This window comes from Equus asinus, chromosome 1 (genome assembly GCF_041296235.1).
Source record: "Equus asinus isolate D_3611 breed Donkey chromosome 1, EquAss-T2T_v2, whole genome shotgun sequence".
NCBI classification, from domain to species: Eukaryota; Metazoa; Chordata; class Mammalia; order Perissodactyla; family Equidae; genus Equus; species Equus asinus.
In genome coordinates this window covers 96,290,839-96,313,967 of record NC_091790.1, presented here as the reverse complement: position 1 = coordinate 96,313,967, position 23,129 = coordinate 96,290,839, and the positions used below count along the sequence as shown (strand labels likewise).

At 38.0% G+C, this 23,129-nt stretch overlaps 1 protein-coding gene across 3 annotated transcripts in view; it reads left to right on the top strand.

Moving 5' to 3' along the window:
• Positions 1-22,171, top strand: part of VWC2 (von Willebrand factor C domain containing 2) — a 116,468-nt gene extending 94,297 nt beyond the window's left edge. For all 3 annotated transcript variants that reach the window (XM_070500830.1, XM_014828228.3, XM_070500801.1), the window contains exon 4: positions 19,623-22,171. In XM_070500830.1, the coding sequence (XP_070356931.1) occupies positions 19,623-19,774 (152 nt within the window). In that variant the 3' untranslated portion in view covers positions 19,775-22,171. The remainder of the gene's footprint in view (positions 1-19,622) is intronic.
• Positions 22,172-23,129: the final 958 nt, after the last annotated feature.

Genomic DNA, 23,129 nt, shown 5'->3' with positions numbered 1-23,129 from the left:
CAGAGGTGAGGCCCTAGAGGAGCAGGGATGGTCTGGCTAAAGTGCTGGCTCCATCCCTCTGCCGGCCCGCAGGAGGAAGTTCTGCAAGGACAGGAGCTGGGGGCCAGTCACAGGCTTTGGGATGATCCAAGGAGAGCCAAGAGGTGCTGGGGGCTTGGACCAGGGAGGTGGCAGTGGAAGTGGTGAGAAGCGGGTGGATGCCACACATGTTCCAGGGTAAACTGAGTGGGATGTGCTGGTCCTTGGACATGGCATATAGGAAAGGGAGGAGTCACAGATGCCTCCCAGTTCTGGCCTGTGCGATCGGAGGCTTCCTGCAATGGGTAGATTTGTAGAATAAGGAGGTTTGGGGAAGGTTGGAGTTAAATTTTTTTTTTTTTTTTTCAAGGAAGATTAGTCCTGAGCTAACTACTGCCAGTCCTTCTCTTTTTGCTAAGGAAGCCTGGCCCTGAGCTAACATCCGTGCCGATCTTCCTCTACTTTATATGTGGGACGCCTGTCACAGCATGGCTTGACAAGTGGTGCCATGTCCGCACCCGGGATCCGAACTGGCAACCCCGAGCCGATAAGAAGTGAAATGTGTGCACTTAACCGCTGCACCACCAGGTCGGCCCCCCAGAGTTAAGTTTTTTGACATGAATTTGAAATGTTTCTTGACCATCTGAGTGGAAAGGTCAGGTGAGCAGCGAATGTGAGAGTCCAGAGGTTGGGAAGAGGTTGGGGTGGGAGGCATCCATGTGGGAGCTGGTGGTGTCTGAAGCCACCAGGCTGGGTGAATGCAGACAGAGTGAGTCCAGGACACTGCAGTGCAGACTGAGAAAATGAGGGGACCCTGGCAAATTGGGTTTCCATTCTGTTTCATTGAAATCATCTGTGTGGTTTGAGTCATTTTTAGTAAAAGCCCTTGAATATTCAGACATAAAGAATATTCCTATTTGAAGGTGCAAAACTCACCATATTGGCCTGACCTCTACAACGTGAGTGACGTTTCCTATAGCCACAAACCATCATCTGATATGCCTTATGTAACAGAGGTAATTAAATCTAAGGTGACTGTACTTTTTGATTTCAAATGGATTTTTCTTCAAGTATTTCATTGGTATGCTCTTTGATATGTGTGACGTTTCAAATGTTATTTCTTCACTATATTTTTAATCTCATTTTTCATGATAAAACATCCATGTTCATATCTATATATAATGTGATCAATTGTTTTCTTAGAAAAAAGATGCATCATTTAAAGTTAATCTTTCTATTTAGATTTTCTGAGTTTTTATTTGTATTTACGTTCCTTTCTAGACACATTTTGGTGCTTTTTTTGCTTTTAATCAAAAACCTTTAGCTTTTAGTTGATAAGAAAATACACATCTTACAATTGTTGGACCTGGTAAGACTTCTCCTATCCTACTTTCTATTTGAGGTGCCCTTTTTTAGTTCTCTGGTGTTTTACTTTGCTTTTGATCTGGTTGTTTTTTGTGCTTTTACCTTTTCAATATGTTTTTTAAAGTCTTTTATTTAGGTTTCTAGTGATGTTTGGCCTTGTTAATTTCAGGAGCGTTCTGAGCTTGCACATAGTGTGTTAGGTGTTGACAGCAGCCTTTTTCCCAGCACCTTCGGGTGTGTCCCCCTTCCTGGCTAAGACCGTAAGACTGGACACCTCTTGATGCCTGCAGCATCTTCTTCCTTCACTTCTAGTCAATTTTATGAGCACTATGAAGTATGTTCCTTTTATATTTAATACTCTCATAATTTTCTTTTCGGTGTGTGTCATAGGCTTTATTTTTCCATAAAACTGTATTCATTAGGATTATCGAATAACACTTCCCTGTTACTGGCACGTTTTATATACTTTTCTCTCTTGCTGGAATATATGGGTTTCTCCAAGTTTGCGGCTCTGCCGCGAGTCACACATTGGCTGCTTCAGGTTGGATGTGGCGAAGTGTTAAATGGCAACCTTATTTCTTGGGTCTTTTCCTTTTTTTTTTCCTCTTTTCTGAGAGCCAGTTGTTAAGCACTTACCAGGATACCGCTAGATTTCCTTTTTTTTCCTCCTTAGGTGCAATTCTGTTTTAGATAACATAGAGGCATCCTTGTTTTGCTTTTCCTTATTTGTACATAAGAATATAGTGTTTATCTAGTTTGCTGGCCCTGTAGCTGTGGTTTAGTTGCTCACTGAACTTCCTAAATTTACTTCTCGTTCAGATATCAATCTAGGTGGGGTATAAGGCCATAAAACTGTGATTGCAAGACGTTTTATTCTATTAGGAATACAGGGTTTTTATCCCCCCTAATTCGTTAACGTCATTATTTATCTCAAAGCCTATCAGTCAGGTTGAATGAAATCCACTCAGCCTTTGTATGAGCTCAATATGATGGTGTTCTTCAAAAGGAAGGAGGTGATATAAAAGCTGGGACCTCAGAGGCCTTGCTGAAGCCTCAGGAGCCTGTGTCCCAGCACATCCCTGACCCCTGGGGGCAGGAGGGGAGAAGCGCATCCCCAGTGCCCAGATGACTCGAGCTGGGAGAACTCATGTGGCCGTGAAGGGGCCCTTTGGGACATGTGGACAGTCTGGACGCTGTGCATTGCTGTCTGAATATGGAATTGCCAGTGAGACCAGACATTGACGGCACGTTTATCTTTTGTTTCTTCTGGGTGCATCACAGCAGGTCGTTCCCTTGTATCTGAGTTACACCACATTCACTTCATCATTATTGCTGATGTCATGTTTGCTCCTGGTGACTTGTTAGATATAGTAATGGAATTTGGCAAAGGACCATTTCCTAGAGTTGCCACTTTTTCAGGAGTTTTTCAGATGCTACTTAGGCTTCTGTTTTGAAGGTTAAACTTGATCACATGCTGTAGTATTAGATAAAATAGTAAGAGGATATCATCATTTAAACAGACTTGTAACTATGCCGGTGTTTTCCCCCATACCTTAAATGTTTGTACCCTGTGTATGGGGAACAGAGGAAGTACTGCTTGAGATGGCAGAAGATGATGGCAAAACCTGGAAGCCCAGGCATTAAAATGGTCACATGAAGGAGAAAGTCCCAGGAGCTATGACCCAGAGCCATCAAAGATGAGGCAACAAGAAGGTGGCTGCAGGATTGTAGCCTGGACAGAATTCTGGGGACACACAAGGGACATCCCTACAGACCCTTCTTGCTCCCCCAAGAGTGGGCAGGTTGCCCCAGGAGCTCCTCAAGGCTCTCACATTTGGCTTTCAACAGTCACCACTAAAACTTTACTGGTAGAAAAAGTGCACATTGGAAATAAGTAACAAACTTGATTAACATGTTTTTTAAATATTCCATTTGAACTCAAGAAGCCTTCATTGGCCTTTAGTGATAGCAAATAGATACCCCTATGTGTCATCATTCACACTTGCAATTTTGAAATAGGGAGGCCATCTGGCATGGTAGATGGTATTGAGAAAGTTTGTGAGACAAATATACATTTTTGCAAAAGAAAGTCAAATATCTCATCTCAGTTCTACTCTCTTGATATTCCTAGGTTTCACTTTTCCCATCTGTATGTTGAGGGAGTTGGAACAAAAGATCTCCAAGTTCTGATATTTTGTAGTGCACATTCTAAGCCTGAATTTTCCCATCCTGAAGTTTACACCCATGATCCTCATGTAGGAACAAAGGGAGGATGAACAAAGATAAAGCGGAACTCTGAGTTGTTAGCAATGAAGAACTGCATAAGTAAAAGGTGGTTATTATCCTAATAATTGCAGGTCAGGTGTATTTGCTACAAACTTTGAAATTGTATCCTCATATAAATTATATTTTTACATAAGTGGATAGAGAACACATGCAAAACTGTATTTAATTTGCTAATGATAGAGCAGCAGGAAGACAAAAGAGCTGGTTCAAAAACAGGATGTGTATGGTCAGTTGGGAAAGGAATGCATAAATGAGGTTGCGAAATTATAAAACATGCTGTTTGACTCTTTACAGCCAATAAATCCCTCTATCTGGGTTAACATCCCTGCGGGCCTGTACAATGATACCGTCTTACCAGTTTCTACAGGTGACATCCCATCTTACAGGGCTACTTGTGATCTAGTCCTTTCTCCTTTGAGAATATATTTAGTCAAATACAGTTTGACAACAAAATTATGATTCCATATTCGACTCTTAGCCATTATAAAATAGAGTATATAAGAAAAACTCTTCCATTGGTTAGATAGAATATATACACATTTAAAAAAAAAATGGTTAGAAGATGCCAGAGAGCAAGTACTTGAAGGCCTAGCCCTCAGAGGACAGGCAGGCTCACTGAGTCCAGCCTCGTGTTCACCTCCCATTGTTTCCTTGGACACTTGCCTGTCCCTAGCGCAGGAATGGATGTCACACTGAAAGCTGGGGCCCAGGGCTGGCAGCCTTCTAGCTGAGCTGGGAGAGGGAAGTTGGTGTCAGGGCTGCCAGGGCAGCTGGGAACTGGGAGGAAAGCTGCATTTGAGAAGAAGAGGGAACCACAAAGAAGGGAGGCCAAAATTCTTCACGGAATTTTCCTTCGAGGCATTATCAGACTCTCAATCCACACATGCCCAAGGCAAGACAGGCAGCATTCAAGCAGAAGGCAGCAGCTGGGTGCCTAGAACTCGAGCAGAGATCTTGCCTGGATTGCAGAGCCAAGGAGGGAGATGGCCTTGAGGGGATCCGAGGCGGAGGAGCCCCCGCAAACATCATAAGCTTTCAACGAAGTCCTGCAAAGGGCTGCACTCTAGGAGTGAGGGAGACTGCAAAAGACCGTCCCTAGCAAAGCTTCACATCTATTCAGAGCTGGGGAAATAAGGCTAAATGACCCCAAACCAAGAGAAATGTAAAATAGGAAATAAGAAATAGACTCACAGGCTATCAAGATATGGTAGATACCACATGAGGGTTTGTGAGCGTTTTTTCTGAGGAAGATTGGCCCTGAGCTAACCTGTGCCAATCTGCCTCTGTTTTGTGTATGGGACGCCACCACAGCATGGTTTGATGAGCAGTATGGAGGTCTGTCCCTGGATTCGAACCTGTGAACCCTGGGCTGCTGAAGTGAAGTGCGAAAACTTAACCACTATGCCACCGGGCCAACCCCCACGTGAGGTTTTTAAAATAACTCTGATTAACATGCTGAAGAAAACAGTATAAAAGTTAGAGAATTTCACTGAGAACTGGACTATATTGAAAAAGTTTCAAAATTGAAAAATGCAATAGCAAACTAATAATTCAGTAAAAGGGCTTACTAAAAAGATGAGGCAGAGGAGAAGGGAGTATTAATGATGTAGAAGACACATTATTGGAAAGTATCTAGATGGAGTAGAGAAAGCAAGGAAAATGGAAAAGAAAAGAAACCTGATTTATAGGAAGACAAAAGGTCTGATGCATAAATAATTTGAGTTCTAGCAGAAGTAGAGAAAGGGTGAGATGGAAAGAAATCTGAAGAAAAACAGGTCAAGAAAGACCAACAAAAGCTATCAAGTTACAAGTCTAAGAAACTTTATGAATCTGAAAGCAGAGTAAATCCAAAAAAATCTATACCAAGACAAATCATAGTAAAATTGCTGAAAACCAAACACAACAAGGATAAAAATTTTAAAAGCAAACAGAAAAAAGGGACGTATTATCTTTAAGGGGACAAAATGCTGTTGACAGCTGACCACTCAACAAAAATGGTGGAGGCAGGGAAACGGAGTAAAAACTTCAGATACTAAAAGAAAAGAATTGCCACCTAGACTTCTGCAATTTGCCAAGTTATCCTTCAAAAATGAAGGCTATCCAAAAATATTTTCAGTCCTCCTGAAAACAAAATAAACAAAAGAGGAAACTGAAAGTGTTTGTTGCCAGCAGACCTGCACTACAAAAATAACTGAAAGGATTATTTCAAGTGATAAAAACTTTTAAAAAAGCTAGTAGAGGGGATAAAAATAAATTATACAAAGTGCTTGATTTATCCACCAGAAGACAACAGAGGGAGAAAAGGGAATAAAAACAAATCGGAGACGTAGAAAGTAAATCTAAGGCCGTGGATTTAAGCTCAAATGTATTCATCATTATATCAAATAAAAATTAAGTAAATATTATGATTAAAAGATAAAGTTTTTCACACAGAGTTTCATAAATTCTAACTATATCCTGCTTTTAAGAGACACTTTGACTATAGGATAAAAAATGTTGAATGTAAAAAGATAGAGATGAACCATGTAAACTAACTAATAGAAAGCAGTTGGTACTACATTAATATCACATAGTGTAGATTGTAAGGCAAGAAGCATCACTAGAGAGAGATGATACGAGGATCGATATAACAGGAAGACATCCCTATCCTAAATATATATGTACCAATGGCATAGCCTTAAAGTAGGTAAAGTCAAATTTGAGAGAACTAAAAGAAGAGTTAACAATTCCACAGTTATGATTGGAAATTTTATTTGCAGTCATATATGAAACAAAGGACCCATCCAAAGTATATGAAGATTTCTTAAAATAAAGTCTTGACAACCCAATAGAAAATAATGACAAAAATCTTGAACAGCACATTTTGAAAGAGAATATCGAAATCATCAGTGATCAGGGAAATGCAAAATAACACCAGAATCTGATACTATTACACATCCACCAGAATTGATAAAATATAATAAAGACTAAAAATACCAAATATTGTCAAGGATCTGGATGAACTGGAATTACCACATACTAAATGGGGGCATCCACTTTGGGAAAACATTTAATGGTTTCTACTGCACCTGAAAGTTCGTGTGCCCTATGACCCAGCTATCCCATTTCTGAGATATGAACATATACCAAAAACATGTCTAAGAATGTTTATAGTAGCTTTTTTTCTTAATAGCTACCACTATAGCTTTCTATTATTGATAGATATTTAGAAGTCAAATACGTAGCAATAATAGAAAGGATAAATTAATTGTGATACATTCATAAAATGGAGCACCATACAACAGTGAGAATGAAATAAATACAACTGCATGCAACGATATAGATGGATCATGTGAACGTAATATTGATGAAAAGCCGCCAGCTACAAAAGGGTATATACATTATGATTCTGTTTCTATGAAGTGCAGATGTAGGCAACCCTATTCTATTCCATTAGGAGTTGGAGCCGTGGACAGGGACTTCTCAGGTCCCAGGACTGTTCTGATCCTTGATTTGTGTGGCAGTTTCATGCATGTGTTGACTCGGTGAAAATTCATCAAGCTGTACAACTGAATGGGGGGGAGGGTGGCAATAAAAGTAAACAATAAAAAGTTTACATGAAAATGTTAACATAAAAGTACATTCTCAAGGTTACCAGATAAGGGTCAAGCTGGCATATTAGGAAACATTCTACCTTTATTGATATTTAACAAGTAATCATTACTTGCTGTTTTTTTTGTTGGGGGCAATTTTTTTCTTTCACAGGCATGTATAGTTTATTATTATTTTTACCCAGATTTACTTATTACAATCATTTTACCTGATTTGCTTTATCACTGGTACAGTATCTCTCTCTCCCTCTTTCGGCACATACATTAAGCATGCATAGTTTTCTCTGCCTGTCTAGCCTCCAGGCTTTAGAATATTATATTCTTGTGGTCACAGCAACAGAACATTCTCAAACCACTCCTTATTTATTGCTTTTGATAGAACTTTTAACACACTTCTAGTACACAAGTCCACTATTTTTCTCTCCTGTTTTTAATGGATTATTACCAATTACTAATATAGTTTATAATTCTGTAATCAAGGTCAGTAAAAGTTTAACTCCACAATGGCAAGGGGAGCAGTGTACTTTTTGTTCAGGAACGTTTTGGGGGGCGTGCACTCTGGGATGGGCTGAGGGACCCATTTACGTGCCTGGTAAATTAGCCTGTGCTGCCCCCCAGCGGCCGCCTCTGGGCTCTGCATACACTGCAAAAGGGTCGGCCACACTTTTTACTCAAATTTTATTGCTTCATTTTCCAAACACTGCTTTGCGGAATATAAATGTCCATCAAGATATTAATAACTGTGAATACAGGCCTCCATGGTCAAGTGAATTTAGAATATGCTGCACACATTAGCACTCTCTCTGAGGTCCTCAGTACATACTACAATAGAGAGGGCTCTGAAAAGATCTTCAGTAAAGAAACCCCATTTATGTTGTTTAATGAAGCCTGCCCCCAATTTATTTGACAGTGGGAATTTTTTTTAAACAGTAAACCTTTTACCATATTTCATAACTTTGGAAAATACTTCTCTCATTCCTTATTCCTTTAGCGGGCCTTATTATTCTCTAAGACGTTTTTTGAGAGCTTAAGATCAAGTGTGTGAATACTTCCGCACTTAAAAATGATGATCTATTTTATTTCTTGAATTTTGGTTGAGACTGAGTGGTATATGATAAATTATATCAACCTGAAAGGATAGGAATAAGTTGACTCAGGAGTGGCCAGGAAGCTGGAATAAGGACATGCTTCCAAGAAGCAGAAAGGAGGTGTAAACTACATGAAACCTCGTGTTCCCACACAGCGCTCCCTCGGAGCCATTGAGAAAGACAGGATGGTAATTTGGCAGGATAGTTCTCTTTTGAAGAAGACTATTTCTTTTACGGAGAGCAAATCTACTTCATTTTCATGCCTGTTAGTGTCATTTTTCATTTTATTGTTCTTCTTACTGCTCTGGTTAAAAAATGATTTTTTACTAGATCCTTACCAGAAAGGCACATGCGTACCCATGAACACATACACACGCACAAACACATGAATATATACTTGGTTGTTTCATTCCACTTGGCAGTGATATGAAAATGCATGTTAGGAAAACAGTTTTTCCTATCTTTTGAGACCAATGCCCTGGGAATCTGGCATATGCTGGGTATAGGAATGGGAAATGGAAAGGCAGTAGATGTTGCTCCCCCTGTATGGAAACAGTGGGGAGATTTCATATTCAGGAGTCAGGCTGGGGGGTAGGGGACGTGATTTACAATGGGGTAGAGAAAAAGCAGCTGTTTCAAGACAGGGAACTGATGTAAAGTTTGGTATTCTTGGGAATTATTGTTACTCTAATTGTATGGTTCCAAAGGAAAGAATGACAATTGTCTAGTGCCTAAAATAAAATGTGCTGCTTTGAGCAAATGCTGGGTCCCACTGGGCTGTTAGATGGCGTGGGTTTCTGCTCCACTGCCCTGCCATTCTGGTGTGCTGGGCTGTTCCTCAATGTTTGGTCATTGCTGGAAGAAAAGAAGGTAAGCCCCCAGGCACCTATTTAGGTCTTTTCTTCGTTAACACCGTGTCTTCTTGTGGTTTACCATTCCTTGTAGAAATCTAAAGCATATTGGCAACTTACCCATCGGCATAGCTGTATTAGTTTTATTTTAGTTATGTTAGTTTATTATTTACTTCTAAAAATGTAACTGAGTCGTGCATACCCTGAGCTCCAGCTCTGTGCTTCATGCAGTACTGGCCCCTGGGATGAACTGCAATGGAGTCGTGGCTCCTGGCCCCAGGGCTCCCAGTCAGAGCAGAGTATCCGTCGGCCCTGAGGACTGTCACTGTGAAAAGCAGTTCTTCTGGAGACACAGGAGCAGCCAGGAGGGATGCTTACTTACAGATGTCCCAGAGGTTCAGTCTTGATTTGGAATTTGTGAGCCTCAGCCTAATTTATTGTCAGTTCAGTGGCTACTAAGTAAACACACTAATCACAGGCTAGATTGTGCTGGTGATGAGGGCAGAAATGGGGACTTGACACCGGCTCTGCATTCCAGGAGATTCAACACAGAGGAACAGAAAGGCGTGAGACCCGCTCCTTCCCACTGACGTCACTCCATGAGCAAGGCCCCTTCGCTGTGCTAGGCCTGATAGAAGCTATTCCGATACTGTGCATCAGCTACAGTGAGGGGGGACACATATTCATGGGGTGCACACGGTATAAACAACAGCCTTCACAATTGCAAACTCTCTGCCCTGAAGTCAGATTAGCAGAGAAGAGTTTAGTTTAGCAGTGCCTATAAACTGTCTACTTGAACAACTGTCCCTGAGGCGAGAAAAGCATTATATGCTGTGTTCATTTTGAAATTAGCCATTTTCAGCCAGCGGGTCCTCTAATAACACCCAGGCCAGATCAACATAATGTAATGGATCAGCAATTGATTAAGAGCCATGTGACTTGGACTAAAACTTATTCTCTCTAAATCTCCTTTTCTATATTTATAAAATTGTTCTGCATGCTTCATATTTCTTGTACCATATAAATATGAAAGTTAAATATTATAATTAGATTAATTAATAAAGATTAAAACTGTTTCTCTCTAGTCCCCTACTGACCAATGAAGTTGCACATATGGGGGTTTATTTGCCACTAAATGATTACAGTGGACAGAATCAGTTTTTGTACATCAGGATTCTCTTTAATAATTTATATGTTAGTTTACCAAGTTATCGTGAGTGATATTTTTTCCCAAGATTCTTAGAAGTTCTTGGGTTACAAGTTTGTAAAATTAAAGTGTTTCATGAAAATGAAAGTACAGCACATCAGAACTTGTAAGACAACAGCTAAAGCAGTACTGAAAGGGAAATTTATGGAACGAAATGCTTATGTTAGAATAAGTCACCACCTCAAGAAACTAGAAAAAGAAAAGTAAACCAAGCCGTAGACAAAAGTAAATAATAAAGATGAGAACAAAAATCAATAAAATCAAAAACAGAAAGTAGTGAAAATCAATGAAACAAAAAACTGATTCCTTGAAAAGATAAAATTGATAAAGCTCTAGCAAGATAAAGGAAAAAAATACAGATGTAAATTATTAATATCATGAATAAAACAGGAGATATCTCTACAGACTCAACAGAAATTAAAAGGATAATAAAGCAATACTATCAACAACTCTACACACATAAATTTAACAACTTAGAAAATATGAACCAACTCCTTGAAAAATACAAGCTACTCCAACTCACCCAATATGACATAGATAATTTGTATGAAAACTGTTAATGAAATTGAAATCATAATTTTAAGATTATTCTCAAAACTTCAGGCCCTGATGGTTTCACTGGAAAGTAACATCAAAAATTTAAAAAAAGAATTAATACCACTTCTACACAATGTCTTCCAACTATAAAAGAGGAGGGAGCCATTCCCAACACATTCTATAAGGAGAGTATTATCCTGATACCAAAACCAGACAAGACAATGTAAAAAAAAAAGTACAAACCAATATCCTGCATAAATATAGAAACAAGACTTATTACCAAAATATTAACAAATAAAATACATCAATATATAAAAAATGATTTTATACTATGACCAAGTGGGATTCATTCCAGGTATGCAAAGTTGGCTTAGTCTTCAAAAATTAATCAATAGGGTTTCCAGTTGCCTCTCCATCCTAAAAACAAATAGAGCTCAACAAACTGAAAAATCAATAACTTTTAAGATCCGTCAGAGAATTAAGGTCACAGGGCAAACTGCTCCCTCCAAATTGGAGAGACAGACTGGCAGATAAAGAGAATCACAACTTACTGGAGCAGAAACCTCTGTGGGAACCAGTGCTGGAGTAAGAAAACCAAAAGTGTAATTGACAAAAAGCTAACTTGTAATTGATGAATTGCTGAGGGCTCAGTGTGGATAAGTCAAAGAATCCAAGGGGACCCAGTTGTGGAAAGTCTCCAGAATTTTGTGAATTTTCACATCTTCCAGCAAGGGGAGAGGGAAAGTATCCATTCTGAAATATGTCAGAGCATTTTATCCTTTTTTTTCTTTTTTCTTTTTTTTTCTTTTTTTTTGCAGGGAAAGTTTCATGCTAACAGCTGTTGCTAATCTTCCTCTCTCTCAATTTTTTTTCTCCCCAAAGCCACAGTACATAGTTGTATATTTTTCAGTTGTAAGTCCTTCTAGTTCTTCAATGTGAGCCACTGCCACTGCATGGTGACTGACAGACTAGTGGTGTGGTTCCATGCCAGGAAGTGAACCAGGGCTGCCTAAATGGAGCACACCAAACTTTAACCACTAGGCCATCAGGGCTGGCTGTGCATTTTATTTTTTTTTTAAGAAAGTCTGCACTCAGGAAAAACTGTTTAGCCAGAGTCTAGCCTGCTTGGGTTTTATCAGAGCACAACTAACCTGGTGGAGGGAAATACCCAATTCCACCTGGTCTAGCCTTTGACATGGAGAAAGAGAAATACCCAATTCCAGCCTACTCTAGCCATCCTGTACACCAAAGTTTGGGGGATCTAAGGAGCACTTGTGAAGTTCACAGTCCAGAGGCAAAGGTTCATGAAAAGAATCAGACTTAATCATAGGACAACAGAATGCTTCCCTTCTCCCTGCACCTTACCATCAGATTACTAAAGTTCTATTTACAGCAGTTCCTTTTACCCAGTACATTATGTCTAACTATAAAAAATATATTACAAGGCATACTAAAAGGAAAAAAATAATTTGAAGAGATAGAGCAAGTATCAGAACCAGAGTTAGGTATGGCATGTTGGAATTATCAAACTATGATTTTAAAATAACTATGATTAATATGCTAAGGGCTTATTGGCAAAATCAGACAATATGCAAGAACAGATGGGTAATATAAGTAATATGATGGAAATTCTAAGAAAGAATCAAAAAGAAATGCTAGAGATCAAAAACACTGTAACAGAAATGAAGAATGCCTTTGATGGGTTCCTTAGCAGAATATCTAAGAAGTGTGGAACTGCAAAAGGTGTAATATATGCATAATGGGAATATCAGAAGGAGAAGAAACATAAAAAGGAAGAAAATCAATATTTGAAGCAATAATGACTGAGAATTTCCCCAAATTAATATCATATAACAAATTACAGATCCAGGAAACTCAGAGAATACCAAGCAGGATAACTTCCCCCAAAACCCTTACACCTAGGCATACTATATTCAAACTTCAGAAAAATCAAAGATAAAGAATCTTTGAAGAAGCCAGAGGTAAAAAAAACATCTTACCTATAGAGGAGCAAAGATAAGAATTACAACTGACTTCCCCTCAGAAACCATGCAAGCAAGAAAGGAGTGAAATATTTAATGTTGAGAGAAAAAACAACCGGGCTACAATTCTATACCCTGCAAAATTATCCTTCAAAAGTGAAGAACAAATAAAGACTTACTCAGACAAACAAAAATTGAGGGACTTTGATGCCAGTAGACCTCCCTTGCAAGAAATGTTTATGAAATTTTTTAGAGAGAAGGAAAATGATATAGGTCAGAAACTTGGGTTTACATGAAGGAAGAGCATGAAGAAGGAATGTGAAGGTAAAATCAAAGTGTTTATTTTTCTTATTCTTAATTGTTCCAGCAGATAATAGTTTACTCAAAATAATACTAGAAGCAGTGTATTTGATGTATGCTCATAGATAGATATTGTTATTTATGCTTATGAATAAGTGAAATGAATAACAGTAGTGATCCAAGGGATGGGAGGGAGGAATTAGGATTATTTGTTATTATTTTTTATTCATTACTCTTGAAGCAGAACACTTATTTGAAAATGGACTTGGATTAGTTGTAAATGTATATTGTAAATTCTAGGATAAACACTGAAAAATGTAAAAAAAAGGAAGTATAACATATGTTAAGAAAGGAGAGAAAATGGGATCATATAAAATGTTCTTTAAATCCACAAAAGGCAGAAAAACAGTGGAAGACAAAAATAGGAACAAAGAACAAAGGCAAAAGATAGACAACAGTAACAAATATGGTAGATAGTATAATCCAACTATATCCATAATTGGTTTAAATGTTAATGGCATAAAAGAGATTGAGTGGGTCAAAATTCAAATCCAACTGTACATTATCTACAAGAAACTCAGTTTAAATATAAAGACACATATAGAGCAAAAAGTAAATGGATACAGAAAAATATCCATGCTAACACAATAAAAATAAAGCAGAAGTAGCTATATTAATTTCAAACAAAGTGTACTTCAAAGCAAGGAAAGATAAAGAAGGGAATTATATAATGATAAGAGGTCAATTCTCTGAGAAGCCATAACAATCCTCAACTTGTATTCACCTAACAGCAGAATGTTAAAATACACAAGGCAAAAAATGATAGAATTGTGAGAAGAAATAGATGAATCCATTATTATATTTGGGAACTTCAATGCCTTGTATCAGAAATGGACACATCCAGAAGGCAGAAAATCAGTCAGGACATAGTTGAACTCAACAATACCATCAATCAACTGGCTATAACTGAAATTTATTGATTACTTTATCAAACAACAGCAGAACACACATTCTTTTCAAGTTCAATGGAACATTCACCAAGAAAGACCACATCCTTGGCCATACAACACACCATAACAGATTTAAAAGAATAGAAATTATACAACATCTGCTGTCAGACCATGATGGAATTAAACTAGAAATCAAAAACAGAAAGATACCTGTAAAATCCCAAAGTATCTGGAGATTAAACAGATTACTTCTAAATAATACATGGGTCAAAAAATAATTCTCAAGAAAAATTTAAAAATATCTTGAACTAAATTAATATGAACATACAACTTATCCAAATTTGTGGGATGTAGCAAAAGCAGTGCTTAGAGGGATATTTATATCATTGAATGCATGTATTAGAAAAGAAGAAAGATCTGAAATTAAGTTTCCACCTTAAGAAACTAGAAAAAGAAGAGCAAATTAAATCCAAACTAAAAGAAGAAAAAATAATAGTAAAAATGAGAGCATAAATCAATGAAATTGAAAAGAGGAAATCAATAGAGAAAATCAAAGAAACCAAGTTGGTTCTTTGAAAAATAAATCAATAAAACTGATTTAGTCAGGCTATGAAAAAGAGAGGGGACAGGTTATTAACATCATAAGTGAAATAGGGGACATCACTACAGATCCCATGGGCATTAAAAATATAATAAAGGAATACTATTAATAATTCTGTGCCCACAAATTTGATAATTTAGATGAAATGACAGTGTAGTATTGGCAAAATAATAGACAAATAGATCAATGAACAGAATTGAGAGTCCAGAAATAAACCCACGTAAACACAGTGAACTGATCTTTGACAAAGAAGTAAGGATAATACAATGAGGAAAGGATAATCTTTTCAACAAATTGTGGTAGAACAACTGGACCTATTCATGGAAAGAAATGAATCTAGACACAGACCTTACACTTGTCACAAAAATTAACCCCAAATGGACTGTAGACCTAAATATAAAATGGAAAACTATAAAACTCTTAGAAAATAAAATAGGAGAAAACCTAATGACCTTGGGTATGGAAGTTACTTCTTAGTACAACACCAAAGAAAGGCACAATCCATGAAAGAAATAACTGATAAGCTGGACTTCATTAAAATTAAAAACTTCTACTCTGCAAAAGACAATGTCAAGAGAAAAGAAGAGAAGACACGGACTGAGAGAAAATATTTGCAAAAGAGAAATCTGATAAAGGACTGTTATCCAAAATCTACAAAGGACTCTTAACACCTAACAATAAGAAAATGAATAGCTCAATTTAAAAATAGGATAGACCTTAAAAGACTTCTTACCAAAGAAGATATACAGATGGCAAATAGGCATATGAAAAGAAGCTCTATATCATATGTCATTAGAGAAATGGAAGTTAAAATGAGATACTATTACACACCTATTACAATGGCCAAAATTTGGAACACTGGAAACACCACATGCTAGTGAGATGTGGAACAACAGGGACTCTAGTTCGTTGCTGGTGGGAATGCAAAACGGTACAGCCACCTTGAAAGATAGTTTGGCAGTTTCTTAACAAAACTAAATATACTCTTACCTTAAAATCCAGCAATCATACTCTGTGGTATTTACCCAAATGAGTTGAAAACTTATGTCTACACAAAAGCTTGCACATGGATGTTTATAGTGTCTTCATTAACAATTGCGAAAACTTGGAAGCAACCAAGATGTTCTTCAGTAGGTGAATAGATAAATAAACTGTGGTAAGCCCAGACAATGGAATGTTATTTAGTGCTAAAAAGAAATGAACTGTGAAGCTATGAAAAGAGGCTATATATATTATTATATGTCTTCCTTGCTAATGCAGACAATAAAAAATGCACTAAGAATTTATAAATTTCATATACACAGGGGGGACAAGTTTCAAGATACCCATCCGTTGATCACATGTGTGTGAATACACAATGGTGCATGCTCACAATGGAGCCATAAGGAACAAGGACCTTCTCCGTGTCCTGACATGGAGTGATCAGCTAGGACATATTTTTGAGTGAAAAAAGCAAAGTACATGGAGTTAGGTAGTATGCTACCTACCTTTTGTGAAAGAAAGGTGAGGAAATAATAATGTGCTCATAAATCAGGATTATTGAAAATGATTACTATAACAGCTGAGGGTGGTAGAGTAGGAATAGAGTGGAGAGAATAAGTTGAAACAAATGAACTTCACTCTATATGTCACTGATAATATGACCACACAGAGAAAAGAGGTAAGTGACTCTTGAACAAAATACACTGACTATAAGAACTGCAAGAAAAAATTATTTTTTCTCGGTTTTTTTTTTTGAGGAAGATTAGCCCTGAGGTAACATCTGCCGCCAATCCTCCTCTTTTTGCTGAGGAAGACTGGCCCTGAGCTAACATCCATGCCCCTCTTTCTGTATTTTATGTGGGACTCCTGCCACAGCATGGCTTGACAAGCACTGCCGTGTCCGCACCCAGTATCCAAACTGGTGAATCCCAGGCCACTGAAGCAGAACGTGCGAACTTAACTGCTACGCCACTGGGCCGGCTCTGAAAAAATAATTAATTATTTATTCAGAATAACATTTGTGTTATAAGTTTAAAACTCCTTTATGTAACTGAAGAGAAAGAAAATAGGTGAATATGTTAATGATTTTAATAAACAAGAGTCCTAGCGTAAAAGGAGATATATAATATAAAATCTAAGTAGTCAAGAAAAAAATTAATAGGATCAATCAAATAATTAAATATGTTAAATTTGAAGTGTTTCATTATAAAGGAGAAGATATACATATACAAGATCTTAAGAAGAAAATTTTTCAATTATAATAATGTGAACTCTCAATTTAAAAAATTGTGTGTGTGTGTGTTCCTATGTGCCCACTGAGAGGGCCTAGAAGCAGTAACACCCCAGTAATAATGAGCGCACACAATGTCCAGGTTTTGGATCCTAAATGTCATTCTCCAGCAAAAAGAATCAGGGCCCCTTGGAAAAAAGGTTAATTTCAGATGTGGACAAGGTGAGCTGCAGATATCTTATTGGTTCAGAAATGAAAGAAGCTATTAGTGACTAAAAGAGTGTGTCAAAAGGACACAAGAGCAGCTTGCATTTCAGGTCTCCCACTAGCCGAATTTGGGACAATTTGAATATCAAAAAGAATAAAGACTCCAATGGTTGTGAGGCATGAAAAAGAAAGACCCGAAGTCCTACAGTGATATAAAAAATAATCAATAATAATAAAAACTCATCAGAAATGACTATTGCACTGACATAGAAAGATTGATTCAGGCAAGAAGAATTGGGGGCATTTGTTGAATAACTCAATGGCACGAGCATTGCATCACCTAATTTAGTCCTTAGGAGACCCTGTGAGGTATTATATTCCCATTCTGCAGTTGAGGCCATTAAGCCTCAAAACAATGATATTACTTAGTCCAAGATCACATAACTATTAAGTGGTGGTACCAGATTTTTAGTCCAGATTTTTCTGGAGACTCAACCTGTAAGTATTATACTTACCTAAATCTAGGGTACAGGTTTTCTGGGCAATTATAATGAGCCCTCTATGTGTAAAACACACTGATAGATAGTAGGGCGAATTAGGAGGAGATTGTGTCCTCAAAAGAGACAAACAAAAACAAACAAAAAAAGCATGCAAAAGAAAGCTAGCATCCAATGTAAAATTCCCAGGCATCTCAGGAGCCAAGTGGGACCAGCGTTTACAAAGTGGAGCCTGCCTCAATCAGCCATGGCTGCACTGTGGGGCTCTGACCTCAGAGCTGAGGAAACAGTCCTAGCCAGGAGTGCAGAAGGCAGCCCAGGGCTGGCTGTGTGGGAGTAGGTGGAGACAGAGGACATCCTGTTGGCCTACTGGATGGGGAGGGTCTGGATTTAGAGTATTGTAATGCACCAGAGCTCATGGAGGAGAGTGACTTTACTACCAATAAAGCTCAACACCTCAGACAGAAGAGGCACTGGTCCCAGGCGTGGAAGGTCTGGCAGTGTCAGCAGGCGATGCATGCAGACAGCTGCCCTCTGGAAATACAGGACTAGCACTAGAGAGAAAATAAGATTGGAATTGAAATTTGGGTCTCATTCCCAGACGAATGATTGTTAACACATCAAGATCTCCAAGGGAGAAAGGTAGAAGTCAAGGGAAGAATCCCAGGGCTGTGTCTGAGTCAGGGAGCGGGAGAAAGCAGAGTTCCTAGAGGGAGAAGGGGCTGGGGACGCCTGGCTACAGTTTCCAGAGTGACACATTCAGGAGCCCGTGTGGCTAATGTGAAAAGCAGCAGCCGCAAAAGCATGAGTTACTCTGCTTAGAATTATTCTGCCTTAGAATTATATAAAGGCCAGTTTTTATCCTGGGACTTGGTTGGATCAGTGCATTTTCAAAAATTTTGTAGACGGATGTTTTTCATCTCTCACATGACTTCATGCCTTATAATTAATCATATTTTGGTAGTGAGCACATCATCAGAGACTTTAGAAGCAAAGGAGGGGAGATGAGAATTTGAGCACACTGTTGAAGTTCAAAATTGGCGCCTTTATTTAGGCCCCGGTAATTACTGATGTTTCTATTTTAGAGAGAGGTGTGGAGGCAGAGCAGTTGTTCATATCTGAATCAGGTGTGTGAACCATAACATAAAACTGTTTGTTTCAACTCATAGTGGAAATCTTTCTGGTACTCATTTTTTCATGTCCTTGACTTTACCTTGTAAGTAAAATGAGGATGTGGCACCTTTGTGGGTTGAGAAGCTCATAGTTGATGTTGATTGAGAATCTCAGGGAAGGTCTCATGGAAGACTGTTGAAGATATAACCCTGGTACTTGCTAAGAAGGTGCTTCTCAAAGTGTGGCTCCCAGACCAGCAGCATCAGCATTAAGGGAACTTGTTACCACAGCAGATTCTCTGGCCCGTCCCAGACCTGTGAGTCAGAAGCTCTGGGGACTAGCAACCAGTGTTTCAGGAGCCCTGCAGGTGATTGCTTTGTATGCTGACTTTTGAAAAGCTACTCCAAGAGGTGTGGAAGTTACACCGGATTTATTTCAACCAGTTTGCTTGTTTAAGCTTTCTCTTATAAAAGTACCATAAGAATAAGACTGATTCTGTGAAAGTCACGGTTAATTATGTTTTTTCTATGATTACTTAAAATTAATTAAATCAAACGATGATAGATTTGGCCTATGTGTAAGGCCCCAAAATGGGATAATCTGTTAGTGAAAATCACAGTATCATCACTCTCAAAAATTTTAAATAATATTAATTTCATTTCAGAAAAGAAGTTGGAGTACTCCATGTTACTGAAATTAGAACATCCACTGTTTTTCATTTAAAAAGTGAATAAAACATGTACTGTAAAGCTAACTGCCTAATTAACTATATTATATATTTATACACACACGATATAAAACATTTTTCTGCATTTCAGGTCCAAACTGCTTTGCAGAAACTGCTGTCATCCCAGCTGGGAGAGAAGTGAAGACTGACGAATGTACCATATGTCACTGTACTTATGAGGAAGGCACGTGGAGGATCGAACGACAGGCCATGTGCACAAGACATGAATGCAGGCAAATGTAGAAACTGGACCATACAAAAACTCTGACATTTTTCTAGAATATTTTACTGATGTGAACATTCTAGATGACTCTGGGAAATATCAATCAAAAGGAGAAGACTTTTGATGAGGAATAATGGAAAATTGTTGGTACTTTTGCTTTTCTTGGTAACAATTACTGCAAGAGAAGGAAATGGATATATTTCAAAATATCAACAAGAACTTTGGGCATAAAATCCCTCTCTAAATAAATGTGCTATTTTCACAGTAAGTACACTAAAGTACACTATTATATATTAAATGTATTTCTATAATCCCTCTATTAGAGAGCTTATATAAATGTTTTCTATAGATACAGATTAAAAATGCTGTGTTGTCAACCATCCTCACTGTGTACCTGCATATCTTTTTCAGTCCGGATTCCATCACATGAGATTGTAGTTGCTGATTCTCCTTCACATCTTAGAATAATGGATTATTAGATAATGGGACTGATTTCTACTGAAATCCTGCCCAAATTCTATTTCATTACAGAGCTATATCTACTGGCCATCCTTTGAAGATCCAGTCTAATTGACATAAATACAATATTTCCTTCTTACAACTTACTGCTTTTATCATCTCCATTCTTAGTCATTTGGGAAATGTAGGCACAAAGATAGCTAACATACACCTTTTCTGTGCATTCAAACTCGATGTTGTGGGCCATAGATGGATGCATACATATATTTCATTTTCACTTACATTACTTTCTCTTGCAAGCATGATTTTAAATCATTCCCTAAACTGAGGAACGAGGTAGGCTGGACAATTTGCATTATTGTTCCATCAGGCAGAAAAACAAGGAATCCCTTGATTCTCTGGAGAAAAGTTAAGGAAAATTGAACTCCTGAACACCTGCAATCTAAATACGCTCCAGATATCCCAGCTCTGCATTTCATGGACTCATGTTTCTCATCAGAATGATCATCTGTCCCCCAAACTGGCCACAGTCAAATCCTGAGCGATAACCCTGTGTTAGTCATCCTCCAAGCGCAGAGTGAGGAAGCAGTTCTTCTGTCCAATATGTTAAAACACACAATGCTGAAGGCCAGGTGCACTCTGTAACTTTTCTGAAGTTACATATAATTCTAAACTGACTCCATTTGGACAGAGAATAAAAGAAGCCACTGCAAATCCTTCTGATCTGATCCATGCATATTAGAGAATATTTCTGCCTTTATCAATCAATCAACTCTTGGCACATTGATGAGAAAGGTAGAGTCTTACTAGGTGTAGGGTGTAAAAAAGCAGAACTATAGTCACTATTTGAAGGCTTTAAAGTTTTTTTCCTATACATTTATTGATTCCAAAATTTGGAATTAAGCACCTATTAAGTATAAATTATTTGAAGACAAGAAAGGGAATAAAGCATGGTTTCTTGCCTTCATGGAATTTGGCCTCTGGCCTCTGGCATAACACAAATAAGAAATTACACTGCATTGTGGTAGGACTCAACTAGAGGTCAGCAAGGGGAGGTTAGACAGGCCTCCTAAACAGCAGAGAGTACAAAACAAAATCATTCAGTATATATCAGTCAATCATTAAAGGTTGAATAATAGTCAAGAAAAATTGATATATTTGTCATCACTGAAAAGTTGAACCACTATGGACCTTAATAAATGTAGAGCCACCACAAAGTGAATTTCTAAGAAATTTACATATGCTTAGGTTTAACTTTTACCTTGCTTATCAAGAATGTCTTTGGCCAAAATGTGCTCCACACACACAAATTTGCATGAAAATACTCAGGGGAAGAATGAACCAGTTGCTCTCAGGTGTGATCAGTTTTCCGAAACTTACCTTTTGGTTTTAAAGGCTGCTAGATATCAGCCATCTCTCCATTATCCAAGGGTAGATTTTTTTGAGACAAGGTTATATAAAGTTATGATTTTGTCAAGAAATGGTCCTAGCCCCCATGGGGAGGTAGGCATTCTCGATCTCCCACAGCATACCAGCAGCCTCTCCTCTCCCCACCAGGAATGCTGCAGTCCAAGAGACTCAGTCATTGAGGCCCAAAGTCTCCCTGCTTCTCTCAGTGATGTAATCCCCACAGGATGGGCGGTGAGCTCTGAAATTACGGCAATGGCACCCTAAACACTGTGAGAATTTCAGAAAACCTGGTATTTGGCTGCATATAGAGTAAGCATGAAATCATCTTGAGAAATTGACTTTCACTGGGTCTAATCTAGCGTGAGCCACCTCGTTCCAGGCACACTCCTGAGAACTGGAGCTCATGGCTGTTATCACACTACAGTAACTTTTCTCTCCCTCTCTGGTTTCAACCCCTCATTCCTCTTTCTACATAAATAAATAATAAAAGAATAAAAGAAGCCACTGCAAATCCTTCTGATCTGATCCATGCATATTAGAGAATATTTCTGCCTTTATCCATCAATAAGATTGATAAGAACATAAGAACACATAATAATACATACGAACATAAGAACAATACGTAAACTAAACAAATGACAGAATCTGGACTAGTGATACTTCTTATCCTTAATATATAATGATATTATTTACATTTTTGTCCAAGAGAAACTTGTTGTTCTTAGGTTCTTTCTGGCTTGCTGTTGATTTAGACTTGCACATCTATGAAGCTATCAGGTTGAACTGTTATTTTACTCTTTTCTTTTCCCATAGAACACTTTGCTGAGATTACTAACAATGAAACTGTCCTGTTCGATAAGTGTAACCACCTCAATAACTACCTTACAAAGAGAGGAGAGTATGAGTCCAGGTTGACTGATTCCAAAACATTGTGGTTTGGACATGGTACTCAACACAGAGCCTCAAAGTTCAAGAAAGGAGTTGTTGGAGCGCCAGAATCATTAAAATTCAAATAAGCCTGCTCCATAAGTACCTAATAATTATTGTCAAATGATTTATTCAGCTTAAAAAAGGAAATCATGTTTACAAATGTATTACATGAATTTACTTCAACTTACTCAACCAATATTTATATCTGAAAATATGAAGCTACTTATACAAGCAATAGAGTGGTTCTGGAAACGACCTAATCTGACATTTTTGATTTTCAAGTTAGATTCATTCTCTTAGTCATAGCATTTTTCCTTGTTGGATGAATCCATCAGTACTTTTACAATCCATCAGTACTTTTACATTTCACAGAAGGTTTGGGCGATTTCCAAAACTTGTATTTCAGCCCCGCATAACTTGTATTTCAGTCCCGCATGCAACAGACATTAGATGCTTCCTAGCCATGTGCCAGGGCCTGCTCTAATGCTGTGCCTCTACAGATGGGGAGGTGAGACTATCCTTGACATCAGGGAGTTTATATGCCTTGAAACTAATTTACATTTGATTATCCCCCCC